This window comes from Salvia miltiorrhiza, chromosome 7 (assembly GCF_028751815.1).
Source record: "Salvia miltiorrhiza cultivar Shanhuang (shh) chromosome 7, IMPLAD_Smil_shh, whole genome shotgun sequence".
Taxonomy (NCBI): domain Eukaryota; kingdom Viridiplantae; phylum Streptophyta; class Magnoliopsida; order Lamiales; family Lamiaceae; genus Salvia; species Salvia miltiorrhiza.
In genome coordinates, this window is record NC_080393.1 from 57191283 (window position 1) to 57207611 (window position 16329).

Sequence of the window (16329 nt, forward strand, 5' to 3'; positions counted from 1 at the left end):
CAGTAATGAATTGAAGCAACAAAAGCTCAAAGTTTATAAGCTTACGAAACAAAAGGTCTGAACTTGTAACTAACAATCTTGGATGATTCTAAAAACCTCTCACTGTAACTTCAAAGTTGGGACTTGCTAAGCTCTGCAGTCTTTCGTGTGCTTTTGGAACTTCAGCTCGAACATGAAGGTCAAGTTGGTCTCCATATAAATCCTCTTGTTCTTCTACTATCTTTGCAGCTGACTCTACCGCTGATTCACTGCAATCTTTCAAAGTAATTGATTTCAGCGTTGGTATGTCTCCAACTTCGGAAGGGATCTCCTCCAATTCATTCAAATATACAAGACGAAGCTCATGGAGAACTGGAAAGCTCTCTGCCATCATCCAACTTTTTAGACCTTGACAGAAGTTCAATTGTAGTAGCTTGAGGCTCTGGAATTGGCCCTCAATAGTGTCCCACTTGCCTGTTTTGAAGGTACCACGATGTAATACTAACTTGTGAAGAAGGGGCAACCACCCTATCTTTTCCAATATCTCTTCCAACTCCGTATCATAATAGAGAGATAAGTTCAACTTCTTGAGGGAGTGTGGGAAACTAATCCACTGCAAATACTTACCAGCACAATCACCATAGATGCCGCAGCGGAAGTTTTCCAATTTACTCAGACACTCAAGATAGCTCAAACTGCAGTTAGCTCTCTCCATTTCTTGGGTATAATAAATTAGATGTAATTTCTTGAGATTGGGAATTCTTTTAACCACCTCCTCATTCAAATACAAATCCCTTGCTCCTCTGAGCGTTTGTAGATTCTCCATGATAACCATCTCACTCGGAGGATCTGGGAGAATCAATGCTTGTCGCATACACTCGAGATGCCTAAGTTGATGCAATTTCCAAATCTCAATCGGTGCAACGAACATATGGAATACTGCAGACTGAACTATTAACGTAGATAGATTCCAAAGCAAATTGATTGAAGATGGGAATTCGGACTCCCAATGAAGTCTAACAGCAAGGTACCGTGAGTTCACCAATTGAAAAACTTTGTCTAGGAAATTTAAACCATGTCCCTCACCAACATCTTTTGAATACAATCGAGTTGTATCTCTATCACATGCTTTGAATGTTCTCAACAATCTAAAATTGTGAGGCCTTTTAAAGTTTCTCCCCTCGCCATCACATATTATCGAACGAGCATGTGACAAAGATCCCGAGACTTTACTTATTACCCTTCTTCCAGCACTTTGAAAAACAACCCGACGACGTTCGTTATCTTTGACTGAAGGAGACTTTTTTCCTATGATATGATAAAACCTCTCCTTTTCAACTTCTTTCAAGCACACGTCTCTCAACAAATCATGGATCTTACAAAACTTTACATTTCCACTAAACCCCAACTCATCAACTAAAATCAGATTTCTATCTACCAACTCCCTCAAGTACTCTTCTGCTATTGTTTCCCAACATTTTCCACTCACGGGTTTTAAGAATCCTTCTGAAACCCAAAGCGTCATCAGCGTTGAGGCACGAATTGAACGATCTTCCTTAAAAACACCCATATACAAAAAACATGGCTTTAAATAGTTGGGTAGATAGCTATAGCTCAATCGCAATATTTTCAAGCAAAATTCATCATTATTTGTAATGACAATTGAATTTAAATTTTGCTCTATACGCAACCCAATATTCTGTAGTGCGCTCAGATTTTGCCAAAAGACCTCCAATTGTAGCAATTGATAAAGGAAGCCCTTTACAATTTGCTACAATTTTCTTTCCAATATCCTCCAACTCATGAGGAAAGCTTTCTCCCCCAAACACAGTCTTGCAGAACAAATCCCAACTACTAGCCTCATCTAAAAATCTCATACCAACGCCATAAGACTCACCCAACTGCGAAGTCAAGTTTGACAGCCTAGTTGTTACAATTATTCGACTCCCATCATTGCCATCAGGAAAGAAAGACCTGATTTTGTCCCACACCTCTATACTCCACATATCATCCACAATTATGAGATACCTCCTACCCCATAAATACTGGTATAGTTTTAATCCCAATTCGCCCTCACTCAGATCACTACTCGAATCCCCACTTGCTTGGAAAAGAACTTCTCTAAGTGTTTCTCTCACATTATAAGTTTGAGAAATCGTAGTCCAAGCACAAATATCAAAATGTTGTTTAACAAGCGCATGCTCAAATACATGTCGGGCAAGAGTGGTCTTACCAATGCCGCCCATCCCCATGATTGGGATGATTTGGCGACTGCGTTGACCTCCGGTGAGCCTATCCAGCACTTGAAGAAACACCTCGTCGAAGCCCAACATCATGCTTTCCTTCACAGTGGAAGTGGAACCAGCATGAGTACTCGACGAGACCTTTCTCTGCAGTTGATCAACTGCGATTGCAGTCTCCATGGCTTCGTTCTTGATCAAATTCATTTCTTCTATCACTTGTTGTAGATCGTGGTAGAAGTCCTCCTCAATAGTTGAGCATTTACACCGAGCTCGAAACAAGTTGATAAAACTGGACATCTTCCTACGAATTGTGGATCGGTTGTCAACTGGACATCTTCCAATAATTGTGGATCGGTTATGAATTTGAAGCACAATTTGGGATTCGATGACATCCTCAGCTGCGTAAACTGCATCAGCAATGCGACGCTCCAATGGATCCGCTTCATGGTCATCCACAACTGGGGAAATATAAGCATCAAGAAAATCCTGCAAGAAGGTAACAATTTGAGTGAGAGATTCAACTTGTTCTTTATCGATAGAAATTGGAGGGGAAGGATGATTTTCAAGGCGATCTATGATATGCATAAGGGAAACCAGAGCTGCATAAGCCGCCATGATTAACTCTTTGAATAATGTATATATTTATGGGAAGTGTGAATGAAAATATATGAGATAATATTTGAGACGTGAAGAAGGCAATTAGCTAATCTGGTATATTATTATGATTCCACAATTGAGATATGAAACTTTTTATATGTGGCAGTGGCACATATAGTCCCCAACCACTCTGGCAATATACAAGGCCATAAGGGCATGATAACTGATAAGGTTCTACTTTATTTAAATACGTTGACTCAAAGAAAATTCTGCGTAGCTTCTACTTAATTTTCTCACTACTTCATCGCAAATGTTAAAGAAAAAACCGTATATAAGAAAGGTTGATTCAAAGAAAATTCCACCCAATATCTTACTAACCGTCACTGTTAGAGTTATTTTACTCTATTTAATTTCCGATTTTATTTATATATTTTGTCTTCTTCATTAAAATAAGTTAGCATCACCCCGCGCAAAGCAGGAGAAATATTTTTATATTTATATAAAATTGATACCAGTTCAATTATCATACTTCATAATTAGTCAAATTTCACAATTTTAAAAATAAATAAAACAATCAAATAAAAAGGAAATAAAAAAGAAAATGTATAGTCTTACAAATAAATCTTCAATTTATTATAATTAAAAAATTGCCACTTAATCTTGAAATTTATTTCAAATTAGAAGTTACCTTTTTAATATATATATTATCAATTTTTATTATTTTTGAGAGAATATATTTCATTTATTTTGCAGCTTTATAATTTCAGTTATGGGCTAAAAAAATATGAAGAAAAACTTAGAGGGTGTTTGGCTAAGCTTATAAAAGAGCTTATAAGTTCATGGAGCTTATATGATGTTTCAAAAGCTTATAAGATGTAGTAGTTTCTTATTAGCTTATAAGTTTTCAAAGTGTTTGGGTAATTGAGTTTATAAGCTAAAGATGAAATTTTTAGTTAGTGAGAGAAAATTTTTGTTAGAGAAAGAAAATCGAAAAAACATGAAATTATAATGAACTATGACGAAAATAAAAAAATATAGTTACGTAATTTTTTGTAAAATAAGTGTTGATTATAAAACAATGAGAAAATAAGTTGGGGTATAGAAACTTATTTTTTGGGGAGCTTATAAGCTCTTATAGATCGAATCACATGAGAAGCAGATAGTTTAATTTCTGAAATTCATGCATATTCTATATAAAATTCAAATATTTACATTGCAATTGCTAAAGATTAAATCTTAATTATTATTGATAATATAAATTTGTCTCTGTTTTATAATTTAAGGGTGGTTTACAAGCTAGTCACTCCTCAAAAAGAGTATGCATGTTATACTTTCTTTGTCTGTCAAGAATATGTCACAATTTTCATTTTAGGCGTCTGAAAAAATAACTCACCTAGATCTTATTTTTAAGATGTCTCTGCAAGCTTGCTTTGGGGCCTTGGGCTCAGGTTTCAGAATTTTACTTTTAGCCCAAGCATCAAAATCTGATCAAACCACGTTCTCAACCTTAATTCTATAATGTATTGGTCACAATTTTTGTGTTAAAATAAAATTTAGCAATATTTTATAAGATATTGAAGCTTATAATTTTTTTTTTATTTTTATTTTTTACTTGAGGGAGGGAGAGTGGTGGGATTTGAACCTTAGACCTCATTGTTCGTAGACAAGAGTTCAGTTCGCACCGCTTGGTGTCCCATTGAGGACTGAAGCTTATAAATTAAGCGCCTTATAACATGTTTTAAAAATAAGATATTGAAGCTTATAAATTAAACAAGAACAACCACACTAGGCAAAAACAACCACACTATAGGATAGAGTCTTATTATTTCACTTTTAAATTATGTTTCAATACAGGCACAAAGTAAGATTAAATTTGTATAGTTTCATTAGAATATATTATACAGGTGTGGTGGTGAATTATTTTCAAAATACTCTCATATAATCACTATATATATTGTCAAAATAGATGAAAATGTATTAATTTACTTGATGTTATTAACTTCTCATATTCAATTGCTAATTGGCTTCCCATACACATAATTTTGTATTTATTGTTTTTGGTGCATGTAAATGGAATGCCATATTTTTGTTAATCTAATCAATTAATTTCAAACTAAAATTGAAATTGGATGGGACGGGAGGTGTTAACTTGTGCATAATTTGTGGAGTGAAAATTGATTCATATTAATAGTTAATAAACTTAAGAAAGTTGTATTTATTCAATATTTAGTAAAATTAATTTCTAAAAATGGAAATTTGTAATGAGTTATAAAAACTAAAGTTACTATATACGGAATCCGTAAGCGTTATTATATAGTATATCGATATAGATTTTAATTTTGAAATTTAATTATTTATAAAAAAACATTTAACTTGAAGAGAAAATAGCGACTTACTAAATTAAGTTGGATAATAATCATAATATACAATGCATCTTATATTCTAATGCTAACTTGAGCACTTTTTTTGACGAAAAAGAAGAAATATATTTAGTCACGATGAAGAATATCTTTCAGAGGTGAAACCAGAGCTCCATAAGCCGCCATGGTTAACTCTTTGAATAATGTATATATTTATGGGAAGTGTGAATGTGTGATTGAAAATATATGAGATAATATTTCAGAGGTGAAAGAAGGCAACCAATCTGGTAGTATATATTATGATTCCACAATTGAGATTTGAAACTTTTTATAGCAGATATATATGAACAAGTTAAGTGCAGCACTGTCCCCAAGGGGATACCAAGCGGTGCAACCTCCTGTCAGTGAACAGTGAGGTATCGGGTTCGAACCTCACTGCTCCCCCCTCCAACTCCCCCAAGTAAAAAAAAAAGTTACGTGCAGTATTATTGAAACTTGAAATCAATAAAACAAGTTACAGTTGTTTTATGTAGACTTTTCTGTGCAGCATTCAATTGTCTGTACCACCAATATAATTAGCAAAAAGACCTTTTGTTCAGTTGTAATTAATGTTATTTTATTTGATAAAAATCAATAAATATATTATTTGATTTTTTTTAATTAGCAATTTGGTTTATATAATTCTACAACTATAATAAAACCTCTTTAAAATAATACTCAATAAATTAATAAACTCTATAAATTAATAAATTTCTCATGTCTCGAACATAGCCTAATTCAAAAACATCATCAATTTTAATAAAATTATAATTTGTAGAGAACCCCTTTATAAATAGTGGAAATTATCACATATAGTCCTTTTTAGTCTTCACATATAATTAGTGGAAATTAGGGGAGCGCTTCAGTGAGACCCGCTAATAAGAATGCCAAGTGTTGCTTGTGTTATCCCAACAAAGAAGATTGCAGCGAAGGTGAGCCTTCCATACTACAAATGATGTTTTATAGGAACCATTTTATTTTGTAGCAAAGTTCCCAACAGGAGGGATACAACAACAACTGGACTTATAGCTTGTAATTTCTACAAATTTACTTTGAATTTAATAATAATACAAATTTTATTATAGTTGAATATTAATTATGATTTTATTCTATTATAGACTTCAGCAATCAAATTAATGTAATGTAGTAAATTAATTATGATTTTAAAAAGACCGTGCTTGAACGAATGAAAAGATATTAGTATTAATTTTGAAAAAAAAAACTTTAGAAATTTTGTGTTACTATACCATCCAGTAATAGTAAAGCGAACAAAATATATAAAAAATGAAAAGCGTAAAAAGGAAAGAATATATGTAAGTAAATAAATAACTAAATAATAATAATAATAGACATTTGTTTAAATGTCGTATAGGTCGACCTATTTCGATTTCGACAAACCTAATGCCTATAATCGGTTTTGATTTTTTCTATCACATATTTTGTGGTGTAAATACGATTTTTCTTGAAATATTATATAAATAAATATATTTTATTTGTAAATATTGGAGATTTAATTGGTAAAAATATCCAAGTAATTTTTGGTGGCCTTGATCATCCTGTAATGCAAAAATTTAGGCACAAGACCAGATAAAATTTAAGTAATTGGAAAGAAAATGTAATTGAAAAGTAATTTATTTTTACACGTACACAATTGTGTGATAAATAATAATTACATTTTTTAAAGTTAGATAATTCATTTATCCTCATTTTCTAGGAATTTACACCCCACGTCGAGGTCATGTTTCCAAATTGTATTTGATCATTGGTATATATTTTATACAATTATGTTATTGGATCCATTTATGGATAACCAATTTGATCAAATTAAATTAAAAAAACAATTTAGTTAGTTGAATTTAATTAAATAAACTATAAATATCAAAACATTAATAAATAATGAACGTAGAAATATTGACTAACTTAAGTGCTACGAAATTTTTTAAAAACATAATTTAATTGCATCATCCAGCATAATATAATGTCATGAATAATCTAAACAATATAATAGGAAGCCATACAAATTAAATTCTACTTATTTATTAAAGATAATTATCAGCTTCATCCACCCATTATACTACTTCTTTCATCCATGAAAGAACTTCCTAGGAGGAAGTGGCACGAGTTTTAAGAAAAAATATTGTTAAGTGTATTGAGAGTGGATAAAAGGTAGTTGAGTGTATTGAGAGTGATGAAAATGTGTTATAATTAATATTGAGAGTTGTGAAAAGTGAAAAGTAAGAGGATTATAAGTGGTGGGGTATAGTCCAAAAATAGGTAGAAAGTTCTTTTATGGACGTCCTAAAAGGGAAATATAGGAAGTTCTTTCGTGGACGGAGAGAGTATATGAGAAAGAAACGTAGAATGATAGAAGTGCAAATTAAAAGGCATGAGTATCAAGTTATAAAAACATCACATACTATAATCGTTTTTCTATTTTAAATTTAAGGTTAAGATTTTTAATATTATTGAAATAGAAAAGTTATAGCATACATTTAAAGAAAGTTATAATACTAAATCCTAGTTTATTTTTTGAATAATTATCTTGATTTTACTTTCACCAAGTCCTAAAATTCCATAGATTAAATAATTACATGTATATACAATTAATATTTTCGAATGTAATAAAAACAATATTGTGTAAAGTAAGAGAGAGAGAAATATTTTATTTTGAAACTTCTATCTTATGTAACATTCTTATTTCAGATCTATTATTTACATATTATATCAGATCTATTATTAGTTACATATTATATCAGATCTATTATTATTTACATATTACATATTACATAGTATAAAGATAGAAGCTCTTGTAACGATCTTTAATTTACTATATATATTGAATATTTTATTATCAACTAAAATGCATATTTTTTAGAAAAAGAAGAACAAAAATGAGAATAAAAAGAAAAGGAAAAAAAGAAATAAAGAAAATATTATCATTTATGAGAAATTTCTATGTTTAGTTTGGGATTTCCATGTTGAAAGTTTTACAAATCGATGTAGAATTGCAAATAAATACTAGTAAACATGAAAATTTCTAATAAAACCACGTAGGAGATTGAATTACGAAGAATGCAGAAATTTCAAATCGTATTATAACAACGAGATTATTCTTTATAATTATTTGATTATAATAATGAATTAAAAAAGATCAGATCTTGACTGATACTTGCAATTTAATTCATAGGCAGCAGCATCGAACTTCTTTGAAATTTTTGAATTTAAACAGATCTTGACTGATACTTGCAATTTAATTCATAGGCAGCAGCATCGAACTTCTTTGTAATTTTTGAATTTAAAGTAAGCAACGATGTCGATTGGTCTCCAGAATTAAATCAACCTCACAATTTTTCAACACGGCAATATTTAATTCTCCAAAGCATTAATTGTTTGCAGATGGATTAGTTGTGGGAATTAAATGCAATGTTCAATTAAATACGTAGAAATTTCTGGTACTCTTTCTGGTACGTATTTAATTTAGTACAGCTGCACAAAATGTCTATTTCTCACTTCATGAAAGCTACTTCTTTCGCCGGATCTGGAGTCCCTCTGCAGGATAACAGTTCGAAGTCTCTCTACAATAGAAGATCATCGATTCCTAGAGTTTTTGTGGAGGCTATACACGTTTTATTCTGTTCATGATTTTTGGACTAGAAAGTGAAGAATTTAAGTTAGGGCTACACAAATAAAACACTAATATTACATATATTTTTAACGCAAATTCTTGTGTGCTCCATAACACTAACACTTGCATTAAATAACACTAACACTAACACTATCTCTTGAAATGACACTAACAATGTTTTGTTTTACAAATGACACTATCATGTTATAGTGTTAATGTCATTTCGCGACAATGTTATAGTGTAAAACAGAATAGTGTTAGTGTCATTTCAAGATAGAGTTAGTGTTAGTGTCATTTGTAAAATAAAATAGTGTTAGTGTCATTTCAAGATAGTATTAGTGTTCGTGTAATTTAATGCAATAGTATCATTTGTAAAACAAAATAGTGTTAGTGTTAGTGTCATGGAGCACGGTGCTCCATGGAGCACACAAGAATGCCACTATTTTTAAATAAGGGGCTATAAAGAGAAATTTGGGGGCTATGAATAGAGTTACCCTTGTGTGGGGTACATGTACATGTATAAAGAGAAATCGTGGGAAACCTAACATGGTGCGAATAGTGAGAGCGTGGTTCCGTTTGCAAGCTCGTTCCATCATCCTTCGACTTCGGGGGGTGTATTCGTTGTGGAATTTAATGGATTTCTATGGATTTTAAAAGTCTGGGTGTATTCGTTCAAGACTTTTAAAAGTCTGCAGAAATTTGGGTGTATTCGTTCAAGACTTTTAAAAGTCCATATAAATCTGGGTGTATTCGTTCCAGACTTTTTAAAATCCATACAAATCTAGGTGTATTCGTTATTCCATTGACTTAAAATCCGGAATGACTTTCATGGATTTCATCCAAAAAATACACAGGACGAAATCCGGCCAAGAACCACGAGAATTGAAATCTATGAAGTTTTAAGCGAGCGCTGAGTTCCAGCCATCGTTGAGAGAGTCCAGCACATGCTGGATTTGAGCCGGCGCTGGGTTCCCCGCGGCCGCTGGGCCCAGGCAGCGCAGCCCAACCTCACGCAATGCAAACTTCAATCTTTTCATTCTACGCTCCACCTCCACTTCAGCCTCCGAATTCCTAGCCTTGTTCGCGGAAGCCAAACACACTATTTTTCACCTCCACATTTGACAGCAGACCTTCCACCCTATCAACTCAAAGGCTCTCAAGAAAGCCTATCTGCAAACCCCCTGCAGGAAAATATCTGAGCGACGATTAATTAGTTTCATTTGGAAATGGAAGGAGGTATTAAATGTTGAATTTGTTAAAATTTCAGCAAATTGCTTTTGGTTTGTGGCGATTGAGAAGCGTGCTGTTTTAACGGAAGTTAGGAGTTTTGGTGATCCTCATTTGGATAAAGCAAGATGTTTGCCGGTACTCTTTTTATTTCTGCAGCTCTAAAATTAATTTCCAACAGTTTTTAGTTAAAATTATATAATTATTTTGGTTTCCGTATGCTTTAGATCATCAAAAAGCTTCTATATCTTCTCAATCAGGGTGAAACATTCACGAAGGTCACTCTCTTTCTCTCTCAACTTTTTTATTCGAAGTATTTCCTGTTTTCCATTAGGCATTTGCGATTCATGCTAGAAACATTTGGGGAAGGCTTGTGATATTGTCAGTATAGATAGGTAGTAATTATTCCCTTGATTTTCTTTTGTTTTCTGTTTGTTGATACGTTATTTATTCTCCTAAGAATTTGCTTCTTTATGTGAACCACAAATTGAAGAAAAGTAAATGAATGTTTTTAAGTTAATTGGTAACTCTTTGTTCACTGTGTTTTTGCATTATCATTGTTTGATTGATTGTAGAAAAAACTATCTGCAAAAGAAATCCAGGAGTTGGTGAAGGGAGAGAGGAATGTGCCACTGATTATTGATTTCTATGCCACATGGTGTGGACCTCGCTGGAACCCAGCGGTCGCTGGGTTTCCAGCGCTCGCTGGAACCCAGCGGTCGCTGGGTTTCCAGCGGTGCTGGGCAGGGGCGGGGCTAAGAAAACATAGGCCCTGTGCGAATTCCTAAATTTGGGCCCTATAGTTACAAAAAATTATAAACTAAATATTTGATTAAATAATACATTTTTGTGTCAAATTATTTAATAAATATATAAAAACTTAGTCATGCTTTTAATAATAATTAATGAAACCAAAAAATAAATAATACTACAAAATATAATTAAATTTTTTAAAGAAACTACTTACTCTAAATTTTAAAAATCATTGGAAAAAACTTAGAAAAGAGAAGATGAAAGTAAGAAATTTTAAAAAAGACTAAATTTTTTTTGAAGCTTGTTAAATTTTGTTAATAAGAGAAGCTTGTTAAATTTTAGAAAACAGAATACATCATTTGGGGGTACCTTCGAAATTTAAAAGAGACTAATGTTTGATTGCTTAAATTTAAAAAACCATTGAACCTAAAATGAAAAAAAAAAAAAAAAACGCATTAGGCCTACAAAAAATTGGCAGAGCCATTGGGGCCCTAACACAAAACGCTGCACCGAGGATTTGAACCCGGGACGAAGCAAAATTTTGAAATGCTCTCTGCCACTGAGCTATACTACAAATATTTGTAATTGAAAGGGTCGGAAATTTTATATCTAATACTTGTATGTATTTATATATTTGGGGCCCTTATTTTATTGGGGCCCTGTGCGGTCGACCACCCCGCGCAGGGCCCAGAACCGCCCCTGGTGCTGGGACTCCGCAGGCGTTGGTTTCATGGAATTGAATTCCAAAATTATCCCGTAAAGTCTTCGAAAATCAGTGAAAATCGGGGTGAAATCCAACCACGAATTCTTTGAAAGTCGTCTGGAATCTATGTGAATTCCATGGACTTTTTAAAATCTGTGGAAATCCACAACGAATACACCCCCTTTCGGCTCTCTGGGGTTTCTGTTGTAAAACTGATGCGATTCCATAGTCAGTGCATAATTGAGGTGTTGCACCTGTCTGTATACTAGTTTTCGTAGCTTGGTTGTCATGATTCATACCCAAAAAGTATTACTTTGAGTTATAAATGTATGGTTTCTTGTTATGTTGCCCTTTTGGGTATTATACTTCGATGAACAGGTAGAGGTGTAAGAACTCGAGCTTGCTCGTATCGAGTTGAACTTCAATGGCTTATAGCCAAACGTGTTACTTTCGAGTTATAAATGTGGGTTCTTGTTTGTTCCCTTTATGGGTATTAGTTTGATTCAATGTGTAGAGGTGTAAGTGAGTCGAGCTACTTGAGTAACTATTAAGCCGGATTTCAATCACTTATATTTAGAGCTGTCAGAATTGGTTCGGTATGAGGCATTCGAAATTAGGGTTGGATTGGGCTAGTAGAATAGAGGCTCGATTACTAGAAGTTACTAATTAACACTTCAAGAGTATTCATGGATACTATTTATATTTATCAAGACTAATCCTTTAAAATAAACACCCTCTTCGCGCCTTAAAAAATTATGCCAAAGGGAAATAACTTTTAATTTGGGCAACTTTTTTTAGGAAAAAAAAATAAAAAAATAGGTATTTATTTTAGCGGGAAATCTAGAACTACAAATTTTCTTTACTATAATAATAACAATAATATGGTTTTGGTATTATTTGTTAAACAAATTAAGGTTGTTCCTACAGAAAATTAAGGTTATTAAATAGTAACTTTCTTTATTACTCCCCCCGTTTCCACAACTGCACGGGTTTTAAGAAAAGTGGTGGATAGTAGTGGATATTGTAGTGAGTGGAGTTTGGGTTCCACTATTGTTGTGAGTGGAAGTTTGTGAACCCTACTTCTATAAATAGACGTGGAAACGATATCGCGGACAGACCGAAATGACAAATGTAGAAACGATATCGCGGACGGAGGGAGTATATTATACACACAGTAACCATTCTAGTTTTATATCAAAGAAACTGGAATTAGAAAACATCAATTGATAAAGCATTTATGTTTGCCAATGTGTCATTATTATTATTGTGGTCAGAAATGAGCAGCAACGGCAATTTAATGATGTAATGTAAGAAAATTTAAGCATTTAAGTTTCCCAAAAGGAAGAGAAACTAATAAATCGGTTATTTAAGTAGAACAAAAGGAACAATAGATAGCTTACAGTAATGAATTGAAGCAACAAAAGCTCAAAGTTTTATAAGCTTACGAAACAAAATGTCTGAACTTCTAATAATTAATCTCTCACTGTAACTTCAAAGTTGGGACTTGCCAAGCTCTGCAGTCTTTCGTGTTCTCTTCGAACTATAGCTCGAACATGAAGGTCTAGTTGGTCTCCATATAAATCCTCTTGTTCTTCTACTATCTTTGCAGCTGACTCTACCGCTGATGCACTGCAAGCTTCCAAATAAATTGATTTCAGCGTTGCTATTTCTCCAACTTCTGAAGGGATCTCCTCCAATTCTTCCAAATCTTGAAGACGAAGCTCCTGGAGAAGTGGAAAGTGGGAGCTCTCGGCCATCGTCCAATTTTTTAGACCTTTACACCTATATAATTTTAGTAGCTTGAGGCTCCGGAATTGGCCCTCAATAGTGTCCCACTTGCCTGTTTTGAAGAAACCATTTTGTAATACTAACTTGTGAAGAAGGGGCAACCACCCTATCTTTTCCAATATCTCTTCCAACTCCGTATAATAATTGAGAGATAAGTTCAACTTCTTGAGGGAGTGTGGGAAACTAATCCTCTGCAAATACTCATCATATCCGCGATAGATGCTGCAGTAGAAGTTTTCCAATTTACTCAGACACTCAAGATAGCTTAAACAGTTTGCTCTCTCCATATCTTCGGAATTGTAAATTAGATGCAATTTCTGGACATTGGGAATTCTTTGAACAACCTCCTCATTCAAATACAAATTATGTACTCCTCTGAGCGTTTGTAGATTCTCCATGATAACCATCTCACTCGGAGGATCTGGTAGAATCATTATTGCATTCACAAACTGGAGATGCCTAAGTTGATGCAATTTCCAAATCTCAATCGGTGCAACAACTTCATGCGAAGACATTTCGAATGAAGACTGAGCAACTATTAACGTATATAGATTCCAAAGCAAATTGATAGAAGACGGGAATTTGGACTTCCAATTAACTCTAACAGCAAGGTGTCGTGAGTTCACCAATTGAAAAACATCGCCTAGGAAATGATCACCACTTCCAAGTTGACGTGTATCTCTATCATATTCTTTGAATGTTCTCAACAATCTAAAATTGTGAGACCTTTCAAAGTTTATCCCCTCCTCATCACATATTATAGAACGAGCATGTGACAAAGATCCCAAGACTTCACTTATTACCCTACTTCCAACATTTTGAAAAACAACCCGATGAGGTTTGTTATATATCACTGAAGGAGACTTTTCTATGATATGATAAAACCTCTCCTTTTCAACTTCTTTCAAGCATAAGTCCCTCAATAAATCATGAATCTTACAAAACTTTACATTTCCACTAACCCCCAACTTATCAACTAAAATCAGATTTCTATCTACCAACTCCTTCAAGTACTCTTCTGCTATTGTTTCCAAACATTTTCCACTCACGGGTTTCAAAAATCCTTCAGAAACCCATAGCTTCTTCAGCATTGAGACACGAATTCTACGATCTTCCTCAAAAACACCCATATACAAAAAACATGGCTTCAAATAGTTGGGTAGACAGCTATAGCTCAATCGCAATATTTTCAAGCAAAATTCATCATTATTTGTAATGACAATTGAATTTAAATTTTGCTCTATACGCACCCAATATTCTCTAGTGCGCTCAGTTTTTGCCAAAAGACCTCCAATTGTAGCAATTGATAAAGGAAGCCCTTTACAATTTGCTACAATTTTCTTTCCAATATACTCCAACTCATGAGGAAAGCTTTCTCCCCCAAACACAGTCTTGCAGAACAAATCCCAACTACTAGCCTCATCTAAAAATCTCATACCAACGCCATAAGACTCACCAAACTGCGAAGTCAAGTTTGACAGCCTAGTTGTTACAATTATTCGACTCCCATTATTGCAATCAGGAAAGGAAGACCTGATCTTGTCCCACACCTCTATACTCCAAATATCATCCATAATTATGAGATACCTCCTACCCCATAAATACTGGTATAGTTTTATTCCCAATTCGCCCTCACTCAGATCACTACCCGAATCCCCACTTGCTTGGAAAAGAACTTCTCTAAGTGTTTCTCTGACATTATAAGTTTGAGAAATTGTAGTCCAAGCACGAATATCAAAATGCTCTTTAACAAGCGCATGCTGAAATAGATGTCGGGCAAGAGTGGTCTTACCAATGCCGCCCATCCCCATGATTGGGATGATTTGGCGACTGCGTTGGCCTCCGGTGAGCTTATCCAGCACTTCAAGTAACACCTCCTTGAATCCCACCATCATGCTTTCCTTCACAGAGGAAGATGAGGCAGCATGAGTTGAGGAGACCTTTCTCGGCAGTTGAGCTGCGGCAACAATCTCCAAGACATCCTTCTTGATAACAGTGGAAGAGGAGGCAGCATGAGTTGAGGAGACCTTTCTCTGCAGTTGATCAGCTGCGGTTGAGATCGAATTCATTTCTTCTATCACTTGTTGTAGATCGTGATAGAATTTATCTTCAATAGTTGCGCATTTACACCGAGCTCGAAACAGGTTGATAAAACTGGACATCTTCCCAACAATTGTGGATCGGTTATGAATTTGAAGCACAATTTGGGATTCGATGACATCCTCAGCTGCATAAACTGCATCAGCAATGCGACGCTCCAATGAATCTGCTTCATGGTCATCCACAACTGGGGAAATATAAGAATCAAGAAAATCCTGCAAGAAGGTAACATTTTGAGTGAGAGATTCAACTTGCTGTTTGTCGATAGAAATTGGAGGGGAAGGATGATTTTCAAGCCGATCTATGATATGCATAAGAGAAACCAGAGCCCCATAAGCCGCCATGATTAACTCTTTGAGTTAATAATGTATATATTTATGGGAAGTGTGAATGAAAATATATATATATGAGATAGTATTTGAGAGGTGAAGAAGGCAACCAATCTGATATATGTTATGATTCCACAATTTAGATATGGAAGTTTTTATAGCTGGCAGATATAGTCCCCAACCACTCTGGCAATATATAAGGCCATAATTAAGAGCATGATAAGGTTCTACTTTATTTATCCTTTTTCCTTTTTTTTTCTTTTTTCTTTTTTCTTCCTGCTTTTTCTTCTTTTTACTTTCTTTTTCTTTTGTGAATGAAGATTCTACTTAATTTCCTCGCTAGTGTTACATAACATGTACATACATAATTAGGGTAAATTTGTCAATTTGTAATCTAATATAAAAACCGATAATTAATGTAATTAGAATTTTACATAATTAGCCTTAGCATTAATTAAGGAAAAGATGTGTTCAAATTTTGAAATTTGATTTTGTAATAACATTCTCTTAATAATAGAAGATTCTTCTTTTTTTTATATAAGGGCAAATGTGCAGATTAGTCCTTGAATTACACCCCCTAGAGCCT

General features: G+C 33.8%; 2 protein-coding genes across 2 annotated transcripts; both read right to left on the bottom strand.

Annotated features, from left to right (window-relative positions):
• Positions 1 to 88: 88 nt before the first annotated feature.
• Positions 89 to 2837, bottom strand: LOC130994477 (putative late blight resistance protein homolog R1A-3). The gene is made up of 2 exons (XM_057919519.1): positions 1671 to 2837; positions 89 to 1534 (listed from the first exon to the last, which is right to left on the bottom strand). The coding sequence occupies exons 1-2, from the start codon at positions 2835 to 2837 to the stop codon at positions 89 to 91; spliced, it is 2613 nt and encodes an 870-aa protein (XP_057775502.1).
• Positions 2838 to 12998: 10161 nt separating this feature from the next.
• On the bottom strand, positions 12999 to 15758 carry LOC130994478 (putative late blight resistance protein homolog R1A-10). Its single transcript, XM_057919520.1, has one exon. It carries the CDS (start codon positions 15756 to 15758, stop codon positions 12999 to 13001), a length of 2760 nt encoding a protein of 919 aa, XP_057775503.1.
• Between the last annotated feature and the right edge of the window lie 571 nt (positions 15759 to 16329).

Coding starts and splice junctions, on each gene's coding strand:
- LOC130994478 (XM_057919520.1), bottom strand. CDS start 15,758: ATGGCGGCTTATGGGGCTCTGGTTTCTCTTATGCATATCATAGATCGG.
- LOC130994477 (XM_057919519.1), bottom strand. CDS start 2,837: ATGGCGGCTTATGCAGCTCTGGTTTCCCTTATGCATATCATAGATCGC. Junction 1,535..1,670: donor AGCGCACTACAGAATATTGG/GTTGCGTATAGA, acceptor GGTGTTTTTAAG/GAAGATCGTTCAATTCGTGC.